The following is a 25,282-nucleotide window of genomic DNA, read 5'->3' on the forward strand; positions in this document are numbered from 1 at the left end:
TTGATTATTATATTTATTGTCGCAGCGCACGTTCTTGTGCACGACACTCTTCAACGTCGTCGGTGTTCAATACAGCACCGCGGCGTGCACTCTGTTGTGCCTTCCTTGTCGTCTTTCTTCTCGTGTCGCGCACTTTTCAAAGGCACGAATAAAACGCGCACTACACATCACATCGCCCTATGTGCACGCATATGGCCGTACCTCTGTCGGTGATGAGGACCTCTGGGGCGCCATGACACAGGACGGTGTCTGCAACGAAAATCTTCGCTACCTCGGCGGCACTGCCGCTAGGCAAGGCTTGTGTTTCGGCTTAGCGGGTGAGGTATCCGGTAGCTCCGACGATCCATTTATATCCGCAAGTCGACATAGGGAAAGCCACCAGTAGATCCATACCAATTTGCTGGTAGAGTCGGGGAGGTGGTTCGATCGACTGAAGAAGGTCTGCTGATCTTGACGGCGGTGTCGTGCGTAGCTGACAGTCTCGCCATGTCTTTGCTTAGCGAGCGACGTCGGCGGCAATGCGCAGCCAGAAGTACTTTTCCAGTATTCTTGCGAGCGTGCAGGAAACACCGAGGTGTGCTGCTGTCGGGTCGTCGCGTAGCGCCTAGAGGACTTCTGGTCTCAACGCTGAACGCATTTGGCTCAAAGGGGCGAGAAGTTCTTTTATAGGAGAATGCCGTTTTGCAAAAAAAGGACGCCAGTCCTCGCTTGAGTACCTTGCTACCTCGCTTGAGTACCTGCTTGAGTACCTTGAGTAACTGAGCTCCGGGTCGGCTTGCTGTCGCTCGGCGAAGTTGTCGGCCCTTATTGTTCCCAAGAAGCAGTCATCATCCCGGTCGTCCTGCGGCGATGGGTCGATGGGGGCACTAGACAAGCAGTCAGCGTGGGATTGTTTTTTTCTGGCGTTGTAAACGATGGTAATCTCGAATTCTCGAAGTCTTCGGCTCCGCCGTGCCAGGCGACCTGAAGAGTCCTTCAAGTTAGCTAGCCAATACAAGGCGTGCTGCTCGCTCACGACTTTGAAGGACCTGCCGTAGTTGTAAGGGCGAAACTTCCATGTAGCGCATATGATGGGCAGGCACTCCTCTTCTGTTGAATAATCGATTTCTGCCTTTGATAGCGACCGGCTAGCATAACATGACGTTTTCGAGCACGTCAGCCTTCAGCACAAGGACGACGCCGAGTACTACGCTGCTTGCGCCGGTGTGGATTTCCATATTGGCCAATTCGTCGAAATGCGCTAGTATTGCAGTCATCTAAAGACACCGTTTCAAATGCTTCGGTTTGCGCCGTTTCCCACTTGAATGGCACGTCGGTTTTCGTGAGGTGCGTTAGCGGCTCAGCTCTTCGTGAAAATTCATTGACGAAGCGTCTGTAGTAAGCGCACAAGCCGAGATATCGGCGTGTGCCCTTCTTCTCGGCAGGTGGCGCGAAGGCAGTGATGACAGCTGTTTTCCGCGGGTCTGGGCAAACGCCATACTTGCTCATCACGTGAAGCAAAAACAAGAGCTCCTCGCAGGCGTAGCGGCACTTTTCAGGCTTCAAGGTAAGGGGAGTGTCCAAAGCGCCGGCTCCCGCGTGGGCCTTTTGCAGTGAACTCCCGCGCCGCGCCGCTGCTGCGCCGGACCCGTGAACATTCCGCGCTCGGGAAGCGCGCGGAAAGCAAGCGGCGTCTGCTGTGCGCTGTAGTTTTTTGCGTTGAGTTTGCACACAGGGCATTTGAGGTCTCCTTAATTTTTATAATGCGGTGCGGAATGGAGCTTATCCATCTTTAAGCGTTGTGTTAGTGCTGGGGCAACAAAGACAATGCAAAAAATCATGTGTCAAGCGGCATCAGCGTGGCATAGTTCGGTGATAGAGCTCGAGAACGTTGGTGCGTGCGTAAAAACGCGCAAAACAAACACGCACAGGGAAATAACGAAAAAAAAAACTTTTTTTTTCTCACGGGTAATCGGAAATAGCTTCGCGCATGCGAGAATTAAGAGTAATAGAAAAAGTAAATTACACGCGCAGTGAGCTGAAATACTTATACGCGCAGTGCCCGCTTCACACTACGAGCTTTTTACTCATGGTCGCCAGTGGTTTGCTAGCCATATGGCTAGAAAACCACTGGCGTTATTCGACAATTTGTTAGCCTCCCCGTGCTCACCGTGCGCAAACATTTCAAAGAAAAGCAATGCCAGGTAAACTAACCTTATTCCACAAGATTTTGCGTAAAAGGTGTGATATAGGAAATGCTTTACAAATAGCCAGATATTGTCACGTGGTCGTGACATCGACGAAGACAGCAGTCAGCACGTCCGAGATGAGACTGTTTATTTGGCCGAACTTGTGGCCGGGAAACTGAAAGTCAAACTACAGCAATACACTGATAGCGTCTAACAGAGCGTCGACCGTCGATCAACTGACGAGCGGTCAAGTGCGTCGGCTTTTATGCAGGCGCTATCGAACTTTCCAGCGATATCGCTGGTGGCGGCGTTATCTCTCGATAAAGCTGGAACATTCGCGTGCGGCGCTAAATCTTAACAAAACGATCTACTACAATCGAGAAGCTTCTCGAACACTGCTTCGCGGACAGCCTCGAGCGATGATAACCGTCCTTGCTGGTCAAATCCCAAAAACATAAAATAAAACAAGAAGTGGGCGTGGCATTGCCCCCCTCTGAAAAAAGCATCGTTCCGATGCTTGTGAAAGATCAAAGAAGAGAGAAAGAAAAAAAAACAAGTGCATACATAAATAAACTACAATAGCAAAGGTAAAAGTAGAGTCCCCAGGTTTGCTAACGTGCAAAAAACGGCTTAAGGCGCACGACATGAACGACTTCAGGTCGTGCGCGGCGTCGCTGGAAGTTCGTAATGCCGTCCGGGATGAGCTCGTAGCCAAGAGCGCCGAGACGTCGAAGAACCTTGTATGGTCCGAAGTATCGCCGTAGAAGTTTTTCGCTAAGCCCCCGTCGGCGTATCGGCGTCCAGACCCAGACACGGTCACCGGGCTGGTATTCCACGAAGCGTCGTCGAAGATTGTAGCGACGGCTGTCGGTGTGCTGCTGAGTCTTGATGCGCAGGCGGGCGGGCTGTCGAGCTTCCTCGGCACGTTGTAAGTAAGCGGCGGCGTCGAGGTTTTCTTCGTCGGTGACGTTCGGTAGCATGGCGTCGAGCGTCATCGCCGGGCTCCTTCCGTAGACCAACTTGTACGGCGTCATCTGCGTCGTTTCTTGGACGGCCGTGTTGTAAGCGAAGGTCATGTACGGAAGGACGGTGTCAGGTATGACAAGAGACGTCGAAAAAGAAGAGGAAAGCCGGAGAAGAAATCAATGGAATAGGAATAAAGACAAGTGGAAAAGGAGAAAGAAGCGGGAGGTGCGCGCGAGAAACGCCATCTTGGAGGGGCGCGCGCAGAGGAGAACGGCGGTCGAGGCGACGGGGAAGATAGCCGATGGTCCGCGCAGTCTGGGTCTTGCCCCAGTCCTGTGGAGCGGGGAGCCCGCCTGAGTACTAGCCTCGGCGAGCAGCTGTCTTCACGATCCGGTCGTCCAGCTGGCCGGCTGTGCAGTGAGCTGCCGGGACAGGTCAGCGCTTACGCCGCCGACCTCGAACGAGCCCGGGCTTGCGGCCACCCGTCAGCCAGGCCAACGGTGCCCGGGCCAGGGTGAGCTGGGACGTGCCAGGAGTGCCCGCCGGCACCAATCCCATTCTGCAGAAGACGGACAACGCACGAGTACGTCACCGTGCTTGCGGAGCGCACTTCTACATCAACGGAGACTTCGGTATCGACGCATGCGGTGAGCGACGGTCGGGTGACATCGCGAACGATCTTCATCGTAAGCGACCGGCGGTAGCGGAAGAGATGTGAGGAGGGACGCGAGTAGAACTTGGCCGTGAGAGGACACGTTAATTATTGTGTTTTGGGGACATAGTTATTTCTAGCTATTTATATTCTTCTGTGTGTGTGTAATTGTCTCGTGGAGTATAATGAAGTGTGTGTTTATGTCACAACTTGTCGCCTTCGTGTGTCTATTGCGCGTGCTCAAGCAAACCGTGCCGGGCGTCCTACACATCGTGACAGACGGCGTCCCACGTCTTGTGCTCAACGTCGACGTACATGGCCAGCATGTCGGCGATGGTCTTATTTAGACGCTCGGTGAGGCCATTGGTCTGCGGGTGGTAGGCGGTGGTGCGGCGGTGGCTCGTCTCGCTGTATTTTAAGATCGCCTGAGTTAGGTCCGCAGTAAAGGCGGTACCTCTGTCTGTGATGAGGACATCTGGGGCGCCATGACGCAAGACGATGTTCTCCACGAAGAACTTGGCTACCTCGGCGGCACTGCCTTTGGACAAGGCCTTTGTCTCGGCGTAGCGGGTGAGGTAGTCAGTTGCTACGACGATCCCCTTGTTGCCGGAAGTCGACGTCGGGAACGGCCCCAATAGGTCCATCCCGATTTGTTGGAACGGCCGGTAAGGTGGTTCGATTGGCTGCAGAAGTCCCGCGGGCCTCGTCGGCGGTGTCTTCTGTCGCTGGCAATCTCGGCAAGTCTTAACGTAGTGGGCGACGTCGGCAGCAAGGCGTGGCCAGTAGTATTCTTCCTGTATTCTGGCGAGCGTGCGGGAAACACCGAGGTGCCCAGCCGTCGGGTCGTCGTGTAGGGCCTGGAGGACCTCTTGTCGCAATGATGAGGGAATGATAAGAAGGTAGTCGGTTCGAAGTGCCGAAAAGTTCTTCTTCATGAGAACGCCGTTCCGTAAGAAAAACGACGGCAGTGCTCGCTTGAATACCTCCGGAACAACGGCGGTCTTGCACTCGAGGTACTCCATAAGGCCCCCCAGTTCCGCGTCGGCTCGTTGCCTTTCGGCGAAGTCGTCGGCACTTATAGTTCCGAGGATGCAGTCGTCGTCGTCCTCTTGCGGCGGCGCGTCGACGGGGGCTCGGGACAGGCAGTCGGCGTCCGAGTGTTTTCGTCCGGACTTGCACACGACGGTAATGTCAAATTCTTGAAGGCTCGGACTCCATCGTGCGAGACGACCTGAAGGGTCCTTCAGGGTAGCTAGCCAACATAAAGCGTGATGGTCACTGACAACTTTGAAGGGCCTGCCATAAAGGTAGGGGCGAAACTTTGACGTAGCCCAGATGATGGCAAGGCATTCCTTTTCTGTTGTGGAATAGTTGGCTTTTGACCGGCTAGCATACTAATAACCCTTTCAAGCCCGTCAGTCTTTTGCACAAGGACGGCACCGAGTCCTACGCTGCTTGCGTCGGTGTGTATTTCCGTATCGGCGCAATCGTCGAAATGCGCAAGTATGGGCGGCGTCTGCAGGCGTCGTTTAAGTTCTTGAAATGCTTGCACTTGCGCCGTTTCCCACCTGAATTCCACGTTAGCCTTCGTGAGGAGCGTCAGTGGTTCAGCGATCCGTGAAAAGTTTTCGACGAAGCCTCTGTAATAGGCGCATAAGCCGAGAAATCGGCGCACGGCCTTCCTGTCGGTGGGTGGCGCGAAGTCGGCGATGGCAGCTGTTTTCCGCAGGTCTGGGCGCACTCCAGACTTGCTGATCACATGACCCAGAAACAGGAGCTCGTCGTATGCGAATCGGAACTTTTATAGCTTCAGGGTCAGTCCAGAGGTCTTGATTGCTTGAAGTACTGCCTCAAGCCGGCGGAGATGCTCGTCGACTAGACGAGCATCGCCGGCGGCTTGAGGCGTGTTTTCCTCGACCTGAGCTCGAGGAAAACACGACGACGTCGTCCAAATACACAAGGCACGTCTGCCACTTCAATCCGGCCAGTACGGTGTCCATGACGCGCTGGAACGTCGCAGGTGGCGAGAAAAGACCGAAAGGCATGACCTTGAACGCAAAGAGGCCGTCGGGCGTTATAAAAGCGTTCTTTTCTCGGTCTCTTTCGTCTACTTCGATCTGCCAACAGCCGGTCTTGAGGTCCATCGACGAAAAGTACGTCGCGTTGTGAAGTCGATCCAGGGTGTCGTCTACCCGTGGGAGGGGGTACACGTCCTTCTTCGTGATTTTATTCAGGCGCCGATAATCAACGCAGAAGCGCAGTGTCCCGTCCTTCTTCTTCACTAACACCACGGGTGACGCCCACGGACTCTTTGAAGGCTGGATGATGTCGTCGCGAAGCATTTCGTCCACTTGTTTCTTTATGGCCTCACGTTCTCGCGTCGAAACTCTGTAGGGGGCTCTGTCGGAGTGGTCGAGAATTTTCTTCTGTTATAATGCGGTGCTAGCAAGGGGCGTTTGTCGGACCCGCGATGACGACGAGACACAGTCCTTGTATTGCAGGAGCAGGGTTTTGAGCTGGTCTTGCTTGACCTTCGGAAGGCTCGGGTTGACGTCAAAATCCGGTTCGGGACCTTTATTCGTCGAAGCAGGTTCGGCAGCATCGAAAAGGGCGAAAGCATCGCTTGCGGCTACACATTCGTCGATGTGGGCAACCGTCTCACCCATGTTGAGGTGCCTATATTCGTGGCTGAAGTTTGTCAGCAGTGCCTTTGCTTTACCGTCATGCAGCTCGGCGATACCTCTTGCGACTCAAATTTGACGGTTCAGGAGTAGTTGCTGATCGCCGTCGATTACGCCTTCAAGGTTCGCAGGTTTTTCGGTGCCGACGGAAATAATGACGCTGGAGCGCGGCGGAACGGTCACCTGCTCTTCTATCACCTTCAGTGCATGGTTCCCTGGCGTCGCGTGGGGTGGGAGCGCTTTGTCTGAGGTTAGTGTTATCGACTCAGACCTCAGGTCGATAACGGCGTCGTGGTCACTTAGGAAGTCCATTCCGAGTATCACATCCCTGGAGCAGTTTTTAGGAATACAAAGCTCACAGGATAAGCCCGGTTATTGATGGTGACTCTCGCCGTGCAGACACTAATCGGCGTTATCAGGTGGCCTCCAGCTGTCCGGATTTCGGGTCCACTCCAAGCGGTCTTTACTTTCTTCAGCTTGGTGGCGAATGGCCCACTGACGACGGAATAGTGGGCTAAGGTGTCGACGAGAGCTGTGACGCTGTGGTCGTCGATAAGAACGTCGAGGTCGCTAGTCCGTCGTCTTGCGTTGCAGTTAGGTCGTGGCGTCGGATCACGGCTTCGTCGATTGGTCCCACTGTTTCGACGTTGCGTCGTCAGGTTTTCTTCCGGCCGCGAAATTTCGTCGTGAGGGCTCCGTCCGGTTTGCGTCGTGTTCTGAAGGTCTCGTCGCGTTGTCGTCGTCGGCGGGCGCGGAGGATCTTCGGTATTTTGTCGTACAGCAACCGCACCTCCATCGGTTGCTGCCCTTAGTTTCCCGGATACGGGCTAGGCGACCGGCCCCGGTTTGGGCCAGTGTACTGCCGGCGGTGCGGTGACATGTAGCGGCCGGGCGACGGCGATCGGGAAGGTCGTCGTTCTTGCCACTGTGTTCCGGTGAGGTAGTCGTCAATGTTGCGAGGCCGTTCGCCTGGCTACGGGCGCGGCGCGTTGATGGCGAATCCGCGTAGCCCCATCTGTCAGTATTGGCAGCGGCGGTACGTGTGGCCGGCCTCCCCGCAGTGGTAGCAGAGCGGGCGGTTGTCAGGGGCACGCCAAACGACGGTCTTTCGGAGGGCGCATCCTTGTCCTGTCGGCGGGCGGTATGGCGTCGTTGGTGGTGGCGGCGGTGCCTGGCGGCGGAACTGCTGCGGCGTCGCGGCGTCTTGACGCGGGCGAGGAGGGGGGGGGGTTGCGTCGGGCTGCAGCAGCATAGTTTATTGCTTGCAGCTGCGGCTGCGCTGCATAGGGGGTGCCCAGCGACTGCTGGATTTCCTCGCGGACCATGTCGGCGATCGAATCCACTTGAGGCTGCGCTGAAGGCAACAGCTTACGCAGCTCCTCCCGCACTATCGCTCTGATGGTTTCCCGTAGGTCGTCGGTGCCTAGCGAGTGCGCTTCGGTGTAGCCTGTCGACAGGGATGAGCGGTTGTACTGCTTCGTCCTAATCTCGAGAAATTTTTCAATTGTTGTAGCTTCCTTTAGGAATTCGGTGACAGTTTTCGGTGGGTTCCACACCAATCCTGCAAAGAGGTCTTGTTTCACTCCCCGCACAAGGAAGCGCACCTTTTTTCCTCAGGCATGGCAGCATCGGCCAGGCGAAAAAGTCGCGTCATGTCTTCCGTGTAGATAGTGACCGTCTCATTCGGTAGCTGTGCTCTTGTCTCCAGCAAGGCAGCGGCCTTTTCCCTGCGGACGATGCTCGCGAAGGTATTTAGGAACGTCGTCCGAAAGAGGTCCCAGGATTGAAGGCTCGATTCATGGTTTTCGAACCACGTCTTCGCGGCGTCTTCTAAGTAGAAGTAGACGTGGCGCAGCTCTCTTCAGTGTCCCAGTGGTTGAAGGCGGCGACTCGCTCGTACGTTTCCAATCAGCTCTCCGGGTCTTCAAACGACGATCCATGGAAAGTTGGTGGCTCCCTTGGCTGTTGCATCACTACCGTTGTAGGTGGCAGGGGGTCTGTCATCGTCTCTGCGGTCGATGTGACGGTCTTCGGCTGCCTGGCATTTTCGGGAAGGAGCCCGTACTCTGGTTGTAGTCCCTTCTGCCGGCGGCTGGTTCGAGGATCCGGGTTGTCCTTAGAGTCGTCTTCTTCGCGGCTTGGGCTTGGGTCAGCGCTCCGCGGTGGCGTCCGGATCATGAAGCAGCACCTCCACCAGATGTCACGTCTTACGTGACATCTGGTGACGAAGACAGCAGTCAGCACGTCCGAGATGAAACTTTATTTGGCCGAACTTGTGGCCGGGAAACTGAAAGTCAAACTACAGCAATACACTGATAGCGTCGAACAGAGCGTCGACCGTCGATCAACTGACGAGCGGTCAAGTGCGTCGGCTTTTATACAGGCGCTATCGAACTTTCCAGCGATATCGCTGGTGGCGGCGTTATCTCTCGATAAGCTGGAACATTCGCGTGCGGCGCGAAATCTTAACAAAACGATCTACTACAATCGAGAAGCTTCTCGAACACTGCTTCGCGGACAGCCTCGAGCGTTGATAACCGTCCTTGCTGGTCGAACCCAAAAAACATAAAATAAAACTAGAAGTGGGTGTGGCAATATCATGAAATAAAGTTACAAATACCCCTATTCTTGCTGTACAAGTTAAATAGCTGCCTGAACTAAAATACGGTAATAAATTTACAAATATGAAAGTCTAATCTCTAAATCACTTCAAAAAATTGTTCAAATACAGAGATGTTTCATGTACGGAGCCTGAAGAAATGCAACATGCGATGTACATACATATTTATATACACACAGGTGAGGTGCAGAAAGCTTGCAATGCCTTCGATCCTGTGGGCAGTCCGAACCCAGTTTATGTGCATAAGGCTGTCGGAGAGGGGCGGCGGAGGATCGATGCATCGACTGACGAAAAGAAGATGGATTTCTTTTTCCAGTCGTCTCAGGCGAATTGCATAAGGGACCGCGTTTTTGTATTTTTTCGCATACATTTTACCTATGCCGTCAGTTCTTCAAAATGTAGGGGTAAGTCTTACATGTTGACATCGGTATTGGTGACCACCACGTTTTTATTACCTGATGGAGACAAATCGTCAGAATTATTTCTGGCCGATAAAGTGGGTTGCGCGTCACACACCATATCATTATTGTCAGTCGTTACGCAAATGGCAAGCATGTCAAGTTAGTGATGCCATGACCCATCGGTCATGTTAGGCAGGCATACATTCGTACCTCTCCATGCCAATTTTATACCATGGTGAACGAGACGCGAGCTACGCGAATAATTTTTTACTTTTGAAAGCGCACACTTTTGGTACCGCGGCCACGCCTACGGACACATTCGGCTTCGCATGAAAAGGCTTGAAACAGCAGAGCGCGGGAGGCAGCCCTGTAAAACGAATTGAACGCATGAAATAAAAGAACGGATATGAAGGGGGCAAGCGCTTTTGCTTGAGCTGGCCATTTACTACGTGCATATCTCCTACGTTCTTGTTATCTCCAGTTTATTCTCTCCTGCAGCAGGTTTACTTTCGTCATTGCACACGAAAGTAAGTGAAGCGCTTTCTCGCACGATGAAGTGCGCGCAAAATGTGTTTCTCAAACAGCCGCGTAAGTGCAGACCATTGCGGTGACAAACCAGCTGAAAGGAAACATACAAAAGCCCCGTTTCACAACGCACAAACGCGTTATCTGTGCGATTAGTCGCTGCAGTATTATGTTGCTGTGACGCAGTATTAAATAGTGCCCAAGTTCTCGCAATTTTGGTTAATTTTGGCCAAAGTATCAGGCGCGTAGCAGACGCACCCCGCTATGGCGCGGCTTCCGCCGCGGATAAAGTCCACGGGTCTGGCACGGCAGCGCCGCGGCGCGAGAGTTCACCGCAAAAGGCCCTCACTCCTGCCATGTATTCGCGCGGCGCTTTGGACACTCCCCCTATTCTAGGTCACTCTAGCGCGGGCGTTAGGCTGTCGCGACGGCGTCTTCGGTGGAGAGGGTAAGCGCACGCCTTCGGCGCCTTCTGATGCTTTTTTTTTTCGTTGCGCGCGCCCATTGGGGAGAACTGTCGGCGCATTACTTGACATGGTCGTCAGGATGCGGCGGCGCGCGTTTGAAGACAAAAGTGCTTTATTACGAATATTAGGCTTCCCGATATTGTATATCACACGGGAATACGTGGTACTCAACAGTAGACTCTTTTTACGCGTTCTAGTTGGACAGCGGCACACAACAGCTTCGAGGCATCACACCGCTAGAAAGAACCGTCCGCCACACACGCGCGCACCAAAATACCGTACTCAGGCGCATGAAACATGAGGCACGCGGTCCACACACGCGGTCACAGACAAGACAGACACGAGAAAACACACAAAAAAGCACACAGACACCCATAAATCCTGGGGCGACCACATTGTAACACGAACCGACGTCTGCTTTGTGTACGTGAGTAGTGGCGCCCTCACCCAAAACAGCGGCCGCAACTGTCAAATCAGCCGGCCCGCGCTAGCCCATTGAAATCGACGCGACGCAGCAGGCCACAATTGTTTTTTATGTAGCGGCTGTGTTTCTTGTTGCGGCTGTGTTTCAATCACGTTTACGGTGGACAGCAAACGATCGACGACAACGACGCCCGACTCAAAGCGAAATGCATTTCTCAAGTCGCGATTACACCGTTTGAACGTATATATCGAGGTAACTCTCATTCTGTCATGTTAAAGATGCGTAATGGGCCACATGCACTCCGAAATGAAGCCATGCACGCTATCGATGTTCTGCGGTGTGGACTACGAATTATATGATTGTTGTTTTGATATGGCATGCTTGCAGTAGTAGCCGTGCACTTTCGTGAACAACCGTTTGTGACGTGCGAAAAAAAAAGACATTATAGACCTCGTGAGCTGGTATGGTGGCGCTACTGGTCTCGCCCTCTGTCGGGCCAGCGGCGCACTGTAGGGATTGTCGCCTACGGGCCCGTCTGCATGTTTCAAGGCGGCGGCGACGGTTGCGGCGGCCGCTGTTCTCCAAGAACGGCCGCCGTAGTTATTTTTTTTTCTGTCTGCGTGTGCAAATACGCTGTGCTAACTTATGTGTATTTATGTTTTCTTTCCGTCTCAAAAACTTCTCAAACTACAGCCGTTTAAAGCTGTAGCCGAAAAACCAGCAGGCAGCGACTCTTGTTAACGTAAGCATTCAAAAAAACTTCGTCCCCTTTTGCCTCAAGCCATTCGAGAAAGAGACCCCTCTCAGTCATTCTTTTCGCTGAAAACCGAACTGCGAGCCCTACCAACAAAAAAAAAAGAAAAAGAAAAAGCCGACAAAGCCAGCTGCTTGCGTCGGAAGCAAGTTCTTTTCCGTCCCTTGGACACCACGCGGGGAACAGTAGATTACCCCCCCCCCCACACACACACACACCAACACGCTCACAACGCGCACACACACTTTACAGACAGTGAGACTGCAAGGCAGTGCAAGCGGCGCGCCCATCAGTTCGTCACTGGTTGTCGTCGGCTAGGAAAGCGCATCGCCGCCAGCCCGCGCGTGAACGCGAGGACAAGAAGCGATGATCGTGTGTTGTTCTGCGGTTTCCGTAGGATTGAAATTGCAATAACGTGCGTTTCAAAAGGAGTTCTTGGTGGCTTGGTACGAAGTTGCACGCGAGTGGTCAGTGTGTGGTCTGAAAGAATTGATGTGCGCGATGGAATCTTCCGACATTATTGGGAAATGCAGAGTGCAATCGAAAACCATGGACTACGACGTACGAGTGGAGGTGAGCTTTTGATTTTCCAGTGCTCTACGTGTGCTGAACCATACCGAACTGTTTTCGTTCCCAGCGAAGAGGACGCGGGAAATTTGTGTCTGATTCCGCACCGGCTACCCCTGCTCGCCGCTCTGGCTGACAAGTAATCACGCGTCAGAGCAGAAGACGCAGACAGGCACATTGCCCCTCTAGGTGGCCGTTGTTAGCCTGCTATCTTCCTATTTCTTTGTGACCTTGTAAGCTTGTGTATACATTTAAAATAAATAATAAAAGGCAAGAAAAAAAACGCACGAGAGTGGGGACACTTATGGACGGAATTCGAGGCGTTGCTTACGCAGCCCCGCACAGCTGAGGTAGAGTTGTCTTTCATTTTCGTCCGACTTCTGAGGTAACCCGCAGAATTTTAAAGCTAGTTGCTTTCGAACGGTGTTCCTACAGCTGTTGTGCCAGCCATGCACGCAGAAGTACGAAAAAGTACCGGACTACTGCGACGTTTTTACGTCCTTTCGGCGAGGAGCCATGAGTTTCTACCGTCACTGCGGGCACGGGAGCAACAAACGACAATCCCAAGTTTTCCGCCGCGGCCGTCCGGTGGCGCTGCCTGTTCGGTTCAAAGCTGCAGCGCACTAGGCCTATACGGCCATGGCACTGTTTCCTGAGAAGGTTAGAGTCATGTCCTCCGTGCCGCAGAATGACCCGCCGATTAAGACGCGAGGCAGCTAGCTGAGCTTAAACCACTGTAAAGCAAGATGAACTGCTCGCCTCGTTTTTTCGGCTCTCGCGTCGTGCTTGCACTCTCTTTTTATGAGGATATCGACTTGATAGGCGTATAAAGCCTGCTGCGCGAACGCGGCTAGAGAATCGCACGAAGTCAGAAGGTGGTTGCTTCAAAGTTGCAATTGCAAAGCATGTATTAGGTGCCAGTTATATTTAGCGGCTCAAATATCACCCTAATGTAGAGACAAATGCAAAGCAAACCTGCAGAACAATGTCAAAGCTTGATGAAAATGCACAGACGTCCGTTCCGGTGTGTTAAAGCAGCCTTCCCGACGTGTGAATTGTAGGCGCCGACCTTCTCACAATGCGCCGAGTTCAGTTGAATTCAACCAACTGCGCAACGCTTACGGTATAACGCGAGTGTGAGCGTTCAGCAACGACGGGTAGGTCTCATGAACACGGGGAATAAAAACACAAAGTTGTTTCACCTACAACCGTAACTAGACTTTTACAATGCGAGAAGGCAGCGAGTAATCATTACTGTAGTCGCTGCGTGCATGCGCCGAGTTACGAACTGATTCATGCAGTCGAAGTGAACGAAAGCAATGAACTGAGACAGCCAAAATAGAAGGCGAGACAGCGCTGTCAGCTATTCACGCTTGCCGCCTTTATTTCTCGTGCGACGTGCCCGAGAACCGATACAGTTTAACATGTGAAACGAGTGCCTTGGTGTTGTCTGCACTGTTGTGGCAGGCCACGGTACAGCAATACTTCGGACCTCGCTCGCGCTTCCGCATGGTCACTTCTGCCAACGTGGAAATGCGTCGTCGCACAGCAAGCCTCTCGGTTCAGCGTGCCAAGCTGTCGGCACGGCACCCCAGTTCCCCGCACCTACTGAGAAACGCGAGCGCGCGCGTGTTCCCGCTGCCGACAAACACGCTGAGTCGGCTGCGCTTGCACCCAGTTGCGCCAGAGCTTCTCTCCAGAGCCGCAGCGCGCCGCTGCCGTCGCGCCGTGAACTTGAGCTCGGATTCTCTATACAACACGTTGGTTCATCGCCGTCTGCAGAATCTCTTTCCCCGATGCCGTCGTATGATTCGAGAGTGTAAAGTGAAGAGGCCACAGCTTCACCCAGGCCCTTACACAGGCGCGAACGCGCTAGCGCGTGCCAGCACAAATGGTTTTATCAGCGTTACGCCAAGCCAGGACAGCATACGGCAGCCCGGGCCCCTAAAGTGATCTGCACGTATCATCACCAAGGCGGTCGAAGAACAAGAGGAAGAAGACTTCTCATTGGCGCGAGCGCGCACTCTGATGGCTATGCTAGGTGTAGTTCACTACAGCTAGCTGGTAGAAAGCGGGCGCCACCGCCGGACACAGCCCCGAGCAAACGCTGCTTCGCATCTAAAAGGCAAACTAACAAGCGTCAGTCTGACCACAAATAGTGTTCTCATTAAACAAGGGAAACTTATAACGAGCCTAAATGTCGTACAAGTCCACACAGTAAGGTCGTCAGGAGAGCCCTGATGCGGAAAGAGACTGGTACGGTTCACGAGCGGGTTGGACACATAAGCAGTCAAGTGAAGAGGACGGAGTTGTGGAAGTCTACAAGCTCGGGTTTTCAGCCTGACGGCTCACTGCCGCTCCCGGTGGATGCTGACATCGGCGGTGCTGTCTCCCGCCTGAGCACCACAACTACGCCGTGCCGGGGCCTCAGAAAAAGCCACGGCGCTAAAATGGCCGCCAGGTCCACGAAAAGGTGGACACCTTCAGAGCACGGGTACAAGCGCCGTAGCTCGCACTCCGCACCCTAGCCACATTCCTCGAACAGATAGCGTAGCTCTTCTTCTTTCTCCTTTTAGACGCAGTGGCTCTCGGTGATTTCATTATTTTGCGAGTGTGCGTGTTTTTTTCATGCTCTAAAGTAGTACGTTGTACGTCGTCCTCAACAATTTTGCAGCTCCAACCACCGTATTCACCACACTCGAGCGCTTCACTCATATCAATGATGTCGTCGCGTAGCATTTTGTCGACCTGTTTCTTAACGGGCTCGCGTTCAGGCGTGCGTCTAAACTCGGTATGGGCTCTGAGTGGTTGGTGGGGCACTTTGTTGAGTAATGATACGATATTTCGCGACTGGGGTCTGTCGAATACTTCACGACAACGACAAGCAGTCCTTGAACCGCAGAAGCAGGGCTTTGAGCTGGTCTTGCTTGTGCTTTCAGAGGCTCTGGTTGGCGTCGAAATCTGGGTGGGGACCTTGATTAGCCGAAGGAGGCTCGGTAGCATAGAAGAGAGCGAAAACATTGCTGCCTATGTTCGTGGCTGCATTTTTTCAGCACTATATTTGCTTTGCCATCACGCAGGTCGGCTATGCCTCTTGCGACGCAAATCTAACTGTTCAGAAGCGGGTGCTGATCGCCCTCGATCAGGGGCGTAGCCAGAATTTTTTTCGGGGGGGGGGGGTTCAACCATACTTTATGTATGTTAGTGCGTGCGTTTGTACGTGTGCGTGTATATATAGGGAAGCAAAATTTAAAAAATTCGGGGGGGGGTTTGAACCCCCCCAACCACCCCCTTGGCTACGCCCCTGCCCTCGATGACGCCTTCAAGGTTTGCGGGTTCCTTGGTGCCGACGGAAATGATGACGCTCGAGAGAGGCGGAATGGTGACGTGCTCTTCTTGCACATCCAATGCGTAGTTCCCTGGCGTCGTGTTGGGTGGCAGCGCTTTTTCTGAGGTTAGTGTTATTGACTCAGACCTCAGATCGATGACGGCGCCGTCGTGACTTCGGAAGTCCATCACAAGTACCACATTCCTGAAGAAATGTTGTAAGATTACAAAGGTCGCAGGGCAAGTCTGGTTAATATGGTGACTATTGCGGTGCAGACTGCAGCCGGCGTTATTAGATGACCACCAGCAGTCCGGATTTCGGGGCCTTGCGAAGCAGTCCTAAGTTTCTTCAACTTTGTGGCGAACGATCCACTAACGATCTACTAAAGGCTCCGATTTCGACGAGAGCGGTGACGTTGTGGCCGTCCAATAGTACGTCGGGGCTGCTAGTCTGTCGTCTTGCATTGCGGTTAAGTCGTGGCGTCGGGTCACGGCTAGGTCGACATGTCCCACTGCTTCCACGTTGCGTCGACAGTATTCTTAATGCCCCAAGGTTTCATCGTGAGGACTCAGTCTGGTTTACGTCGTGTTCATAATATTTCGCCTCGGCGGAGGATCTTCGGTAGTCGTCGTACAGCAACCGTACCTCCATCGGTTGCTGCCCTTGGTTTTCCGGATGGGCTCGCGGAACGGCGCTGTACTGCTGTGCTCGCTGGGACCGGTAGCGTCCAGGCGACCGCAAACGCGACGACCTTCTAGGTATCCATTCAGAGGTGGCGAAATAGTCGCCGATGTCAAGTGACTGCTCACCGCACTGTGGACGCGGTGCATTGAAGGCGAAGCCGCGTAGACCCATTTGGCGGTACTGCCAGCGGAGGTAGGTGTGGCCGACTTCCCCGCAGTGGTAGCAGAGCGGGCATTTGTCAGGAGCACTCCAAACGTCGGTTTTCCTTGGCGCGTAGCGCTGGCCAACAGGCGGACGGTATAGTGGTGGCGGCGTCGCCTGGCGACCATAGTGCGCCTGTGCGGCGTCTTGACGTGGTCGTGGAGGGGGAGCGTCGCTTCGGGCAACAGCAGCGTAGCTCATGGCTTGTAGCTGAGGCTAGGGTGTTTGGGGATTCCCAACATTTTGTTGGGCATCTTCACGGACAACGTCGATGATCGAGTTCAGTCGAGGCTGCGTTTTCGGAAATATCTTACAAAACTCTTCACGCAGTACCGCTCGGATGGTCTCGCGCAAGTTGCCAGTGCTGAGGGCTTGGGCTTCAGCGTAGTTCGTTGCCAGGAAACGGCGGTTCTCTGAAGCGCCTTTTCTATTGGCGATGCCTCTGTAAAGAATTCGTTGACAGTCTTAGGTGGATTGCGAGCAAGCCCCGCAAAGAGCTCTTCCTTAACTCCTCGCATTTGGAACAGGAGCCTCATACATAGCGGGGTCAGCGTGACGGAACAGGCGGGTAATTTCTTCGGTGTTCCGACATCTTTGTTTGGAAGCTGTACACGGCTTTCCAGCAGGGTTTCGACCCTTTCTTTACGCGCGACCCTCGTGAAGGTTCAAAAGAATGCGGCTCGAAATAGGTCCCAGGTCGTCAGGGTGGCCCCCTGTTCTCGAACCAGGTCCTAGCGCTATTCTAGAAAAGAAACTTGGGCTAGTTGGTGGTTCATTATTGTGAAGGAAAAACAGTGATAAAAGCGGACGAGCACCAAGAAAGACACGACACAGGCGCTGTGTCCTGTCCAACTTCAAGGACGAAGTACACGTCGCTATGTTTCTCATCACAGTCCGAGTTGTTGAATTGGGTAACTCGGTCGTATTTTTCCAATCAGCTTTCCGGGTCTTCACATATCGATCCGCGGAAAGTAGACGGCTCCCTGGGCTCATTCATGACGACTCGTTGAGGTGACACAGCAGCCGTCATGGTGCTGTTCATCTTCGTCGTCGCGGTCTTGGTCTCATCCGGTAGGGGTCTGTATTTTGGTAGGAGACCTTGCTGCTTGCGGCTGGCTCACTGGTTGGCGTCGATGTTCCCTTGGCGGTGTGGGCTTGGCAAACGGCTGGAGTGGGGCGTTCGGTACAAGCACCTCCACCAGATGTCACTGGGTCGTGACGTTGACGAAGGCTGCAGTCAGCGTGTCGAAGATGAAACTCTTTATTTCGCCGAACTTTTGGCCGGGAAACGAAAAGTCACACTTCAAGCATTGCACATTGTGCGCTGATAGCGGCGAGCAGAGCGTCGTCCGTCGATAATCTGATCCTCGGTAAGGCGCGTCGGCATTTATAGCGCCCTGCCTGTTCGCGTCCTGTGCATTGACTGTTCGTGCCCTGCGCGTGATCTTGACAGAATAGTCTCAGGTAGTCGTAAAGCTTCTCGAACATCGCGGCACGGTCTGTGCCGAGCGTTGCTATCAGCTTTTGTGGGTGAAATCGAATACATAAAAATTAAACAAGAAGCGGGCGTGGCAATATATTTAAATATACTGTAATGAGGACGATGAGAAAAAAGATAACTTATACAGAAACACTAAAAAAAACCTTTCAATGTTTGTTTGGCTGCTAGATATAAATCATATTGTAATGTGTTGAACAATTTGCTAAAGAAATCAAAACAACTATACTATGAAAATGAGTTTGCAAAGCATAGGGGAAACCCTAAAAAGCAGTGGGAACTTCTTAAAAACTTTATGAGTTCCCCAAAGAACGATGTTACCTGTAATAGTGTAAATGACAAGGGCAAATCTAGAAGTGATGCTTCTGCCATAGCAAATTCTTTCAGTGACTATTTCTATGACATATACAACAGCCGTCAAACATCTTCTGCTTATCCGATGACACGATGTAATCGCTCTTTCTTCCTATTTCCTGTAACTGCCGATGAAGTATGCTCTGTTGTATTAGCTCTGAAGAACACCAGTGCTGGTTTAGATAACATTTCTGTTTTCCATCTGAAAATTGGTGCACCTTTCGTTTACGAGACACTCAGCATTATAATTAATGGTATTTTCAAAAGCGGCGTTTTTCCTAGTACACTAAAAAAGGCCGAAATTATTCCAGTATTTAAGAAAGGTGATAAATCTGAAGTGTCTAATTATCGTCCGATTTCTATTCTATCATCAATTAGCAAAATTGTCGATAAATTATTTTGTAAACGGTTAAATGCTTATATAAAATGTTCAATTTGTTAAATCCCTGTCAATTTGGTTTTCGTACGGGCAGTTCGACTAACTTAGCTTTATTATCCCTAATAGAGTACATTCGTCACTCACTTGACAATGGAAATTTCGTTGCATCAGTTCTTTTTTACTTTTCTAAAGCTTTTGACACAATTAATCATAACATCTTTTTGTAAAGTTGGAGTCACATGACATTACTGGTCCCGTATTAAACCTTATAAAATGTTACTTGCTTAACAGAGAGCAAAGAGTATTTACTGATGGTGTTTATTCTAATAACAAAATCATTAATCAAGGTGTACCGCAGGGATCTATACTTAGTTACCCTTACATATACCCTTATTTTTTCCATTTATATTAACGATCTACCATCCCGTCTTAACTCTGCACAGTGTGTGCTGTATGCGGCTGACACTACCATCTCACTGTATAATAAATCTCTACCCACCTTAGTTTCTTAACTAAACAGTGAACTTGAACGAATTGTTGGGTGGTGTGTTTCAAACCAATTAATCATCAATCCTAACAAAATTACGTTTATGATCTTCAGAAATGTGCACAAAATTCTACCAAACAGACCTGATTTAGGTTCAGATGGTCATATCATCCCGGACTCCAACTGTGTGTCTTTCTTGGGCATTAAACTAGATTGTAACCTGAAGTTTTCTGATCACATTGCTTTCATTAAACATAAATGTACATTCGGTATAACAGCACTAATTAGGTCAAAATCATATTTCTCTAAAGGTGCGTTATTATCATTAAATTTTGCCTTTATTCACAGTCACATCATCTACGGCATTGTCTCATGGGGCAATACGTATCACTGCCATTTATCGTCTATTCAGCACTTACAAAACCAAGCCATTCGCATCATCACTAACAGCAACTTCTTCACCAATGCGTCTCCGTTACTTCGTGAGCACAACATATTATATATAAGAGGCTTGTTTAGGTATCATCTCACTATTGTGTTTCACAAACTACTTTATAAGCAGCTCTCATACGATTTTATTGATTCCCCAGACATCTTACTAATACAAATATTACCAGGTTTGCTCATAGCTAAAACATTCTTTTGCCTATTGTACATACTAACTACGGCAACATGACCTCGACATTCACCGCCATAAAATTGTGGAACGATTTACCCCTTACTGTCAAAACTTCATCTTTTCATGATTTCAAATATGCCATTAAACGTTTTGGCTTGCAAATGTAAATTTAACCAATTCAGCATATCGCTACTTGTATAGCTTCTTCTTTTTGATCATCACAATGGTTCATTTGTATTATAATTACTTTTGTTAGTTCTTTTTCAGTTATTGTACTTTGCCACTGTGTTTCAATATATGCACTTTATTGGATATTATTTGTGTTTATTGCGTTCCCTTTTTTGTTGTTGGTGTTCACCTGCTCCCTGTTTTTACTTCTTCTTAACTATTATTAACCGAGGGTCCCGCTGCAGTCTTCGACTATGGGACCCTCGTCTGTATATTTTTCTGTATCCCCATTTTTGTGTATAATGGGATATAAATGACTTTGACTTTGACTACTACTGAGATTTGGCCAAAGGACCACCTTGCCTTTATTTCCTTTATTGAAGTATATTACCATGCACGTTGACGAAACGTGATGACTTGACACATTTGCAGATAGTCTGCCTAAATTCACGCCTGAAGGTGGCACATCGTCGTCATTTAAACAGAATGATTATTGTAAGTTTTAATCTCGTCGTCTGATATTGTTCATTGATTGTGTCTTTCACGTTTTCTTTTGACTCTTCACGCATCAGGAGTACCAACTTGCAGTTACACGAGAGAGCCATTAGGACGGCTCACCACTGGTCCGGGCAGTCCTTGGAGACCAACTAAACCCCGGTGACCCTTGGAGCCCCTTTCTCCTGCAGTACCACGGTCGCCTTTCAGACCCTGTGGCCCAGGTGCCCCTTGCGGTCCCCTCTGTCCCTGCGGCCCACGGACTCCAGGTGGCCCAGTTTCACCACGTTCGCCACGTTCTCCAGTGGAACCCACAGGACCTGCATTGCCCGGAGGACCCTGCAAAACCGACCATACGTTCTCATCAATCATTGCAAATAAATAAAAATATCCACGTGGGCAGCCAAATAGTAAAGCTGCAAAGAGGTCTAGTCACGTGAATTCATACCTGAACGTGTGGTCACATTTTGACAAAAGAGTAGAAGAAAATGCCTCACAAGAGGAAATTCTGCTATTTGGTTGTTCATGTTTGAACTGAAAACATCGCGAAATGCAGGGGCACAGAAGGGGCATAGTAAAGAGAGACCGAGTGCTATCGCCTAATGTTATTGAAACAAAGGATGAACATATAGACGGCTCTAGACGGCGCATCCTTAACACCCGTAAGCTCCCTGACCCACTTTGCTCTCTCCTTGTCTCACAAGGTTGCACCTATCATTTTCCTTTCCATGGCTGTCTGCGTCATCTTAGATAAAGTTAAACCGTTTTTGTAAGCCCCCAGTGTTCTGCTCCGTAGGTAAGTAACAGTAACACGCAGATGCTACATACCTTTCTCTTGAGGGATAGTGGTAAACTACCATTCACAATTTTAGAATGGCTGCGAAATGCGCTTAACCCCCATTCGTATTCTTCTAGTTTTCTCAATCTCATGGTTAGGCTCCGCCGTCAATACCTCTGTAGCGACAAAGAGACCGACACCCGTGTTGCCCTGGTTCAACACTTCTTCTTTCCTTTATTGCGTGCTCGCGAGCAGCCCCGCCTTACGCCCGCTTCTTCGCGCGTATTGTGCGCGGCATGGCGTTTCCCGCCAACGTTTTCCCGCGGTAGATTCAACATCCTCCCGGGGCCGCGCTGTGGTCGTTTGCTTGCGAGAGGTACAGCCGACTAGCAGTGCGCAGGACTTGCCGGTGGTTTGGGTGGGCGTGTTCGAAATGCCTGTTGATGCCGTCCCTGCCTGGAAACGCCTCGACCACTCTGACGAATTCCCACTGCAGCGCTGACACGCTGTCGTCATTGACATTGACGAAGACACAAACGCGCAGTCGCGACGAAGACGATGGCTCGCAGCGATCGGAGCACTCGAGGCGCAAGCCTTCTTTCTTTGTTTCCACAGTCGGAAAAGCTCCTTGTGTTTCACACGCCTTCGCGAGTCGTGCATGGTGGATCCATGCCAACAGTCGCAAGTTCTTGCTGGCAGCCCCTCGACGTGCTTGTTGGTTGGGAGGTGCGATCGTGTCAGCGCCCGTGCTTCTTCGGGTTCCACGCAGAGTTGCGTTACAGGGTGGTCATCTACTGTCACGCCTCCCTGATCTTGAGATGTCAGTGAGAGGCAACGTGGAATGCGAAGGCCAGAAAGCTGAGAATGTTCCGATGCCGTCTTCTTCTACAAGTCCTCGACGGCAGGTGGTAGAGGCTCCTCCCAATCGATGCCTTTATCGAGCATGTCGTCCAAAGACGGTTCACCGTATTCGTGGGATGAGGCATCGAACATGGCGCGGACCTCTGTAGGCACGGCTTCACGTCGGACTACCGCATGATGAGGCAGGTAGTAGACGGTCTGTCCAAGGGGTGAAGACGGCACTACTCGCTCTGCATGGCCTTCATCGAAGCACTCGCTGGTGGTGGCATGGTACTCCTTCAGAACTTTTCGGTCATGTTCGAACCGCTGAAGTTGACGCTTTAGTCTGGTTTCAGCCACACTTCGGTTACTACAAGACGTGAGACTTTGCGTCTTGATCATGAGTGGTATTACGTAGCGTCCTGCGTTCTTGTGTACTTCGCTACGAAAGTGGACGAGTGCTGGGTGCTTGCTGACGTCGTCTTCTTGTCCGTCAGTTATACCGATGGCGTCCAAGCGCCACATCTCTGATGGGTCTCTAGGTCGGAATTCAGTGCGCCAGTCGTCGGAACAAGCCAGGAACAAGGCAATTGCACTGATGCTACGCGGTGTCGAAGGATGGTAGGCGTTAGCGCACATTCCTTGAATGACCCAGCCAAATATGGTCTCAACTGCACACAGATTGTCGGTGAAGCGCTGGACGCGTCCGGTCACTACCCTCCAGTAGTGGTCTGAACCGATCAAAACGCTTATCGTAGAGTCTTGAGGTTGGTGCCCTTGAACTTCGTCAGCCAAGGTCAGATTGCGGTCACGCATCATATTGATGACGTTTGGCTCTAAAGCTGGACCCTTTACGGTGCAGACCTCTGGCACCTCCAGAGCTTCAACATCGACGACGATCGGCTCAATACGTCCACAGAGCGTGACGTTCACCCTTCGGCACTGGTAATGTCGTGGGTGTTTTGACCCGCCGAATGTGTAGACATCCATCTCTTCATATCCAGTGGAAGGCAGGCAAAGCTGCTGCGACAAGTCTTTTCGGATGAACGTTCGTTGGCTGCCGGTGTCAAGCAGCAGTCGCACTGGCACACAGCCACGGGTTCCGGATGCCCACACTGTGGCGGTTTGTAGCAACACCGACGACGAACGCGTGCTGCTAGCAGGAGCTGTTGTTACGTGCTTTTCTCGCTGTGTGGCCGGCTCTCGGGTTTCAGCTCCAGTCGGTTGTGGACTGTCGGACCCTCGTCGGCCCCAGATGTCGCACAGAGCAGAAATATGGCGTGCTGAGCATCGGTCGCACTTAAGCCAGGCTGCGGTTCGGCAACTGCGAGCAATGTGCCCTTGCTTCCCGCACCTGAAGCAGCAGCTATTGCTGAAAAGACGCTGGTGCTTTTCTTCTGCGGATAGCGCGGCCCGGCAATCACACGTCAAGTGGCCTGAGATGCCGCAGAGGGGACATATTGTCTGTGCAGGCCTTGAAGTGGCACCTGGCGATGATGACCGTGCTGTCAGGGCTAGAGCGGACGGTAGATGTGGCGGTGGTGATGTGTCCGCAGCCTTGCGGTTCGTCCACGGTCTCCCTGAAGTGGCCTTCTCGCGTGACGCTCGACTCTCCTCTCTACTTTCGACTTCCACTTGAAGGAACTTCAAGATTGCCTTGACTTGCTCGTCTCTCGATTGGACTGCAGAGTCCGCGGCGTCTGCGCCGGTCTTAGTGCGCTTTCGGTACTGGATCGCCAGGTCCTCTGGCAATGAGCGCATCAGCACCCGGTGCAAAACAACCGCGTACTCTAAAGACGGCATGCCAAGACTTTCCAAACAGCCGGTCCTGAACTGTATTTGCTCGTACAGGTCACGCAGCCTTGCTACTTGCGACGATGTCTCGATTGGTTCGATGGCAAGAAGGCTGTCGATGTGGTCGTCGATGAGAAGGTCCTTTCGCCGAAACCCTTCGGTGAGCACCTTGACGGCGATGTTGTAGTTCGCTTCGGTAAGGCTTATTCCTTCAATGGCCCGCTTCGCAGCGCCGGCCAAGTACGTCTTCAAGTACTTGAACTTCTCGATACCGGCGAGATCGGGGTGCGTGTGAATGGTCGCCTCGTAGTGCTCCCAGAACCCCTGCCACTCACGGTTCTCGCCGTTGAAGACGGGCACTTGAAGTTTCGGCAAGGCGACTCGCAAACCCGGTGCTCGTGGTCTAGTCGGATCGGCGAGGTCTTGGCCGATGGTCTCCGAGTGGGCAGCTCCCATGGAGCTGCTGGCTCCGTCAGTTGTAACCGCATGCCTCGGCTGGTTGGTTTCGGTGACGGTAGAACCAACCGCTGCACGCGCGTTCATCGCGGACCGAAGCCTGCTGATGGATTTCACGATCTTCTCATGGTAATCGAGAGCGCCCAGAATTTCCTCGACGAACTCCTCACCGTCAAGGGTGTCGGCGATCTGCTTGTCCAGTTCGGCAAGAGCTGTGTCTTTGTCGCGAAGCCCGTCGATGAGTTCCTGCAAGTCGGCGGAAGACGGTACTGTGCCTTGCAGGAGGATCTCGGTGGCCTCGGACAGGACTCGGGTAGTGGCCCCGCGAAGGACGCCTCGATATCTGCGTAACTTGTTCATCCTCGGTACGGCATCGGTGCGGAGGATGTCGGCCTTCTCCCGGGTTTTCGGCACCAATAATGTAGCGACAGAGAAGAGACCGACACCCGTGTTGCCCTGGTTCAACACTTCTTCTTTCCTTTATTGCGTGCTCGCGAGCAGCCCCGCCTTACGCCCGCTTCTTCGCGCGTATTGTGCGCGGCATGGCGTTTCCCGCCAACGTTTTCCCGCGGTAGATTCAACAACCTCTTCTAAGAGGACGATTTTGTTTACCACTTCCAGCGTCTCACTACATATCGCAAAGCGCTATTTTCTTCCCATAGAGTTGAACATTGATTTTCTGCATATAATTTTCAGGCCTACCGTTCTGTTTCCTCGTTCAATTTGGATATCAGGATTTGCAGTTAGTCTCCTCATTTACTCATTAAGGCAATATCATCAGCATGTCAGGTTACTAAGTTACTCTCCTTTAACTCGTATTCCTCACTGCTCACAATCTATGGCCCTGAAAACCTCGTGCGAGCATGCGGTGAATTGCTTTCGGGAGGTCGTGTCTAACTACGTTACACCCTTATTTATAAGAATTTTGTCTTTTTTTATGGATGACTATGGTGGCTGCGCAGCCGCTGTAGATTTC

The 25,282-nt window shown here is 51.8% G+C and overlaps 1 protein-coding gene across 1 annotated transcript in view; it reads right to left on the reverse strand.

Moving 5' to 3' along the window:
* The window catches only part of LOC119395196 (collagen alpha-1(X) chain), a 205,259-nt gene that overhangs the window by 19,185 nt on the left and 160,792 nt on the right, over positions 1–25,282 (reverse strand). Inside the window, exon 3 of the mRNA XM_049416116.1 lies at positions 20,562–20,777. Within this exon, the coding sequence (XP_049272073.1) occupies positions 20,562–20,777 (216 nt within the window). The remainder of the gene's footprint in view (positions 1–20,561; positions 20,778–25,282) is intronic.

The sequence above is a fragment of the Rhipicephalus sanguineus genome, chromosome 5 (assembly GCF_013339695.2).
Source record: "Rhipicephalus sanguineus isolate Rsan-2018 chromosome 5, BIME_Rsan_1.4, whole genome shotgun sequence".
NCBI classification, from domain to species: domain Eukaryota; kingdom Metazoa; phylum Arthropoda; class Arachnida; order Ixodida; family Ixodidae; genus Rhipicephalus; species Rhipicephalus sanguineus.